General features: G+C 35.3%; 1 protein-coding gene across 1 annotated transcript; it reads left to right on the forward strand.

The window, feature by feature from the left end:
- The first annotated feature begins 1,600 nt into the window (after positions 1 to 1,600).
- On the forward strand, positions 1,601 to 5,286 carry LOC113313893 (protein ETHYLENE INSENSITIVE 3-like). The gene is made up of 2 exons (XM_026562671.1): positions 1,601 to 1,757; positions 2,647 to 5,286. Exon 2 carries the CDS (start codon positions 2,797 to 2,799, stop codon positions 4,759 to 4,761), a length of 1,965 nt encoding a protein of 654 aa, XP_026418456.1. The 5' UTR covers positions 1,601 to 1,757; positions 2,647 to 2,796; the 3' UTR covers positions 4,762 to 5,286.
- The last annotated feature ends 903 nt before the right edge of the window (positions 5,287 to 6,189 follow it).

The raw sequence follows: 6,189 nt of genomic DNA on the forward strand, positions 1-6,189 counted from the left end.
GATCGGGAAACGATAAATTGACTTAACTGGTCTGTCAGAAGATATAAATACACACTCATACGTTTTTTTTTCTTCATGTAACACATCTCATAAGAAACTGAATAATATTCTCCTCTGTTACACGTAAATAGTTCTAGTCAAACCAATAGCTTTAAGAACAAACATGATCGAATATTATTCGAAACCGAAGACAACTAATTAAAAGAAAAAACCCTACACAAATAAATAAATAAATAAATAAAAGAAATAATAAAAAAACAAAAAAAGAATTACCATAATATGAATTATTAGAATAAACTTATCGGTAATAACTTCATGAAATTATACTCCTCAGTATGTCTCATTAAAGTGTATTGCTTAAATAATTTTTAAGAAAATGAGAAGAAAATGTAATTCTGCTTGATTTTTTTTCTCTATTTTTATTTTTATATGTAAAAATGAAACAAACTTGAATTAGCACTTCTAAAATTTCATATTCTTGGAAAACTTTTTAAAACAAAAATTCCCTAGAGTTCTTAAAATAAAATAAACTACCCAACACATATAGATATGACAACCAAATTACTCAATAAATTTTTTAAAATTAAAATTTAATAGTACCAGCTTAATCTGTTAATAGTTGAAGTACATTTTTCTTTCAAAAAACTAGACAAAACTATCCAATTTTGCCTCATTTTTAACTTCCCAAAAATGGCTAAGTACTAGCAATTCAATAATCTCATTTGCTAACCCATACAAATAGCCAATTTTTGAAACACAAAATTGGTTAAAAAGATCAAAATCAACAATTTTTGGGTGAAATGAACAGTTAGATTTTGATACTGTTTAAATGGACAAAAATGTAAAAATAGGCAAGATGTAACTAGTTTCATCGTGCCCATTTTCAAATATTTTTTCTTATTTTTAATTTACACAAGATGTATCCAGTTTCATCCTTGCTATTTTTTAAATTTAAGCTATGATGAAACCAGTTTCATCCTACTATTTTTTTTTGGGCCATTTCACCCAAACTATTTTTTACTCGTCCATTTAAATCGTGATTTAAAAATATTTGAACAAATGACCCAGTTTCTGTTTTTAAAATTCAATCATAATCCCCAACCAATTTCCATAACCTTGTCGGTGAAAACAGTGACTCTGTAAATATATTTCCATTTGTTGTTAAGCAGCAGTTTTCAAGAAACAAAAATAAATGACAAGATAAGAATAGATATGAATATTTAAGCGATTAAATAGAATATTTAGTGTATATTTTCATCTTCATGATGGAATCCTAAAGAGATTTTTACTCTTAAATAACAACATTAAAAAGAGTTAATTATTATTACCACGCTTAATATATAATAAAAATAAAAATAAATCTCCCGATCCTCACGGTTGAGTGTCCATGTGTCCCCCTACAAAAACGTAAAAACTCCTCTTGTATTTTAATTTAGTAATTTATTTCTTCATCAGGTAGCGTACGCTTAATTGCTTATAGCCTTCTCTCTAGTTAATGGCTTGATTAACCAACCAGAGTTAAAAACAACAAAATCTGTAACTTAAGTTTGTAGTTAAAAAGAGTTTTTTTACCATTTCACGGACCTATATACATGTGAGAGAATCAATTGTTTAGTCAAGGGGTTTCAGATCTCTCTCTTTCTTTTCTTCTTCTTCCTTCTCTCTACAAATTTTTTTTGCTTGTTCTCTGAGACGATGATGAAGAAAAATTAATGGCAGAAACGAAAAGGATAATTATTATCTAAGATATTACCCTGGTACACAACTCTTTCTTCTTTTTAAGCTTTTGATTTGTTGTATGTTTCTTCTTCTTCTTCTCATAGCTGTTCTGTTCGTGGTTGTTTTTCTGTGTTGTTTTTGAAATGATCTCCTGAATTTTTATGAAATGTTTGTGTGAATTGAAAGCTTGATTTGAGTTTTATTTTGGTTGAAAATGAAAACTAAATTGGTGTTGGATACTAGATCTTTCTTCTTCTGTATATGATAAGAATTCGTATCAATTTTTTCATTTCTGTGTTTTTTAATGGAATCGGAATCAATATCAGAGAATGGAATCTTATTTTTCATTGTTCTGAGTTTTCTAATTTCAACTCCAAATTTCTGAGCCCTGAGTTCTTCGCAGAGACTAATTTTGGTTGTGTTTTTGTGATGTCTTGGATTGTGTTTGTGTAGAGTTTGTTGTTTAGTAATTCTTGATAAGTCTTGTAGTTTAGCTGTAGATGAATAACAAAATCATTTCTCTTTTAAGTAATTATCTGTTTTTCATGGATTTGAAATTGGGGAATAAATCTGAACTGAGAAAATGGATTGAAGGATATAGATGTGATTTATATTTGTAATTTCTGATGATTTGAATGCTTTTTGGTTGCTTTTCTTTTTTTGAGTTTCAGAATAAAAATCTTTGATTATCTGTGTTGTGATGGTGATGTTGATAGATTTTCTAGTTTCATTTCTTCTGTTTAGTTGTTCTGCTAGTAATAATGTTTCATGTTTTTAGTAATTCAGTAGAAACTGATGTTGATTGAATCAGCATCTTCATGTGAAAGTCAATTCTGATTATTGATGAATTATTACTCTTTTTCTTTCTGAATGAACTAAGTATGTGTTATTCTTATATGTTTATGTTTTTATTTTGTTCTTTTTCAGGGGAATTCATGATTTGATCTCCTCTTGGGGTTTGATTGCTAGCTTGTACCTTCAATTGGAATACTTTCCTGTTGAAGCTTTGGAAACTTAGAGATCGAAACAGTATACTTCAAACAAAGATAGACTTGAATTTAATTTTCTGATTTCAAAATGATGGGGATATTTGAAGACATGGGTGCTTTCAATGGAAATCTTGATTTTCTATCATCTGTTCCTCAAGTGGAACCAGATTTTGCTCCTGAAAATGAACCGGAGGCAACTGTAGAAGAAGATTACAGTGACGAAGAAATGGATGTTGACGAACTCGAGAGGAGGATGTGGAGAGATCGAATGCTCTTAAGGCGTCTCAAAGAACAAAACAAAGGAAAGGAAGGAGTTGATAGTGTTAAACAACGTCAATCACAAGAGCAGGCTCGTAGGAAGAAGATGTCAAGGGCACAAGATGGAATTCTCAAATACATGTTGAAGATGATGGAGGTGTGCAAAGCTCAGGGTTTCGTGTATGGGATCATCCCTGAGAAGGGTAAGCCAGTGAGTGGAGCATCTGATAATCTCCGTGCCTGGTGGAAAGAGAAGGTTAGATTTGATCGAAATGGTCCAGCAGCGATCGCCAAATACCAGGCAGATCATGCAATTCCTGGTATGAACGAAGACATCAACGCTGGAGCGTCTACCCCTCATACTTTGCAAGAACTTCAGGACACCACACTCGGGTCTCTCTTGTCTGCTCTCATGCAGCACTGTGACCCTCCTCAGAGGCGGTTCCCACTGGAGAAGGGTGTTTCACCACCATGGTGGCCCTCTGGAGATGAGGAATGGTGGTCTCAATTGGGCTTACCAAAAGATCAAGGTCCTCCACCCTACAAGAAGCCTCATGATCTGAAGAAGGCATGGAAGGTTAGCGTATTGACTGCTGTGATCAAGCATATGTCACCAGATATTGCCAAGATCCGAAAGCTTGTAAGGCAGTCTAAGTGCTTGCAGGACAAAATGACGGCAAAGGAGAGTGCAACTTGGCTGGCTATAATTAACCAAGAAGAAACCTTGTCTAGGAAACTCCATCCTGGGATTTGCCCACCTATGTCTTCTGCTGGTGGCAGTGGATCCTTCACCATCAGTGACAGCAGTGAGTATGATGTTGAAGGGGTTGAAGATGAGTCAAACATGGAAGTACAAGAGTTGAAGCCCAGGGATATGAATCTGTTTAATCTGGGAGGCATAGGGGGATTTGTCGGAGCAAAGGAAAGAATCATGGTTCAGCCAACACCTCCTCAGATGAAGGGAGATATGGTTAACTCAGATTTCATCAGGAAGAGGAAGCCCTTGGAAGATCTGGAGACCGTGGTGGACAACAAAATTTATACTTGTGAGTATAAAGCATGCCCTTACAGCGATTACCGTGTTGGATTTCTTGATAAGACTTCGAGAAACAATCACCAGGCATCTTGCCAACATGGCTATTCTTCTCAAGGGTTTGGAATCTCATCAAATTTTCAGATTAATGAGGAGAAGCCACAACCGGTTTTCAACATGCCATTCACGCAGTCGAGCCCAGCTTCTATTCCATCTAATGCAAACCAAAGTCAAAATCCTAACCCAAATCCAACTTCAACCGCACCTTCATTCAACCTATCTAGTCTTGGGATTCCGGAAGATGGGCAGAACATGATTAATGACTTATTTTCATTCTATGATACAAATGTTCCGCAGGTTGCGAATCCTAATCATGGAGGCATTGGTGGGGTAAGAGATAATCAAACTCCTACACAGAACAAAGTGCAACTTGATGGAAGATTCTACGGCCAAGGGGTTGTTGGTATGGGGGTTGGTCAGATCTATGAACAAACCAGCAATGCAGTTAACACTCCCATGAGCCAAAACATGAATCAGAACACTCCCATGAGCCAAAACATGAACCAGAACATGTTTCCAGTGGAGGAAATTCAGTTTGAGCAGTCTTTCGACTCAAACCCACGTGAAATCACTACTGATCATTTCAGATTTGGGTCTCCTTTCAATATGGCATCTGTTGATTACCAGGAGGTTATGCCAAGAGGAAACATGGAGTCGTATCCTAAACAGGACAACAACAATTCTCCATTGTGGTATCTCTGAATAAACGGAGTACCAAAATAACAAGGTTTCATATTGTTTCTTGATGGGGGTGCTGTTATCTTTCAATTGAGGTCGAGGAGCTTTTTTCTCTGGAGAAACTGTATAAACGGAGGAGGAAGGGTTGCTATTGACGTTGTTCGACTCCAATCAGGTGAAGTTTCTACGATCTCAGTTGGCTTCATGAATTTAGCTTACTAGTTGTGGTGAGTTGGTTCTCAATTTGCCAGTGTCTTTAAAAATCTGAAGAAGCCGTTGGTTTTTTTCAGTCAGAATTAGGCGTCCTTTAGGTCTAGAATCTCTAAGGTTTATGTCTACGGCAGGCTTTCCTGGTAAAAGCTTCATCAGACTTTTGGTGTTTGTTACTTTTTTTTTTTTTTTTACTTTATAGACTCTTGGTGGTGCAGAACCTTAATTATAAGTTATATTATAAATTATAATATCATTAATGTAATATATAGTAATTTTAAGTACGGTTGGAGTGTTTGTTGTTGCTTTTTTCAATTTGCTGATTTGCACCCATGTTCACATGCTGTTGTGGTGCTGCTTCTGCTTAATCATGAATCCTGGTTGCCCTTTGGTTTTCTTTTTTAACATTGCTTGGAAATAATAATAATAATCTCAACTTCTGCATTTGTTTATCATGTGATATGTTTCTCTGATCAGTTATTGTTTTCATTTGATATTTGCTTCATTCTGTTATGTAATATATATACTGTCTTAATCATTCCTTTATCTTAGACAAAATCTCATGGGTCACGAGTTGCCTTATATAAATTCAACTAGTTTGACCATGAAACGAAACTTCCAAGTTGTTATGAGTTCTCGACTTGATTCATTTCATTTCACCTCTTTGATGACCTCTCAATCACTTTCCGCGTCCATGAATTTCTCCCATCAATTGAAGTTAGGTTTGTCATGTACTACTGTTGATAACTTGATTTCCTTTATTTTTTTCCACACTCTTCTCATTTCCTCATCACACAAAGTGAGTAGACAGACAGCTAAGGCTGGCTGTTGTTTTCTTTTCATTTTTTCTCTTTACTTTCCGCTAACAGACGCAATGGATAGAAAACAATCAGTGTCAAAATTCCTTTGTGTTCGTGCATTTCTAATTATGGGTTTGTTAGATAGACTTTTCAACAGTGAGAAGGACATTGAGTGGATGGAAATGAACAGAGAAAAATGTCAAATTTCTTAAAAAGGTCGAGGTTTTTTTGATAAGGTCTTAGTAATTAAACAGGAGGTTAGATTTCAGACTAGATTTTTATGTTGGGGAGGAAAGTGAGTTAGTCCAAAGTAGTAGTAGTGGAAATGTAGGGTCGGATAAAGAAGAACCATCCACATTGTGGGATTGGGGTGGGGGAGGAGAAGTAGTCAAGCAAGCTGTGGTGGTGGTGGTGGTGGTGGTGGGGATTGGAGATAAAGACA

Source organism: Papaver somniferum, chromosome 1, assembly GCF_003573695.1.
Source record: "Papaver somniferum cultivar HN1 chromosome 1, ASM357369v1, whole genome shotgun sequence".
NCBI lineage: Eukaryota > Viridiplantae > Streptophyta > Magnoliopsida > Ranunculales > Papaveraceae > Papaver > Papaver somniferum.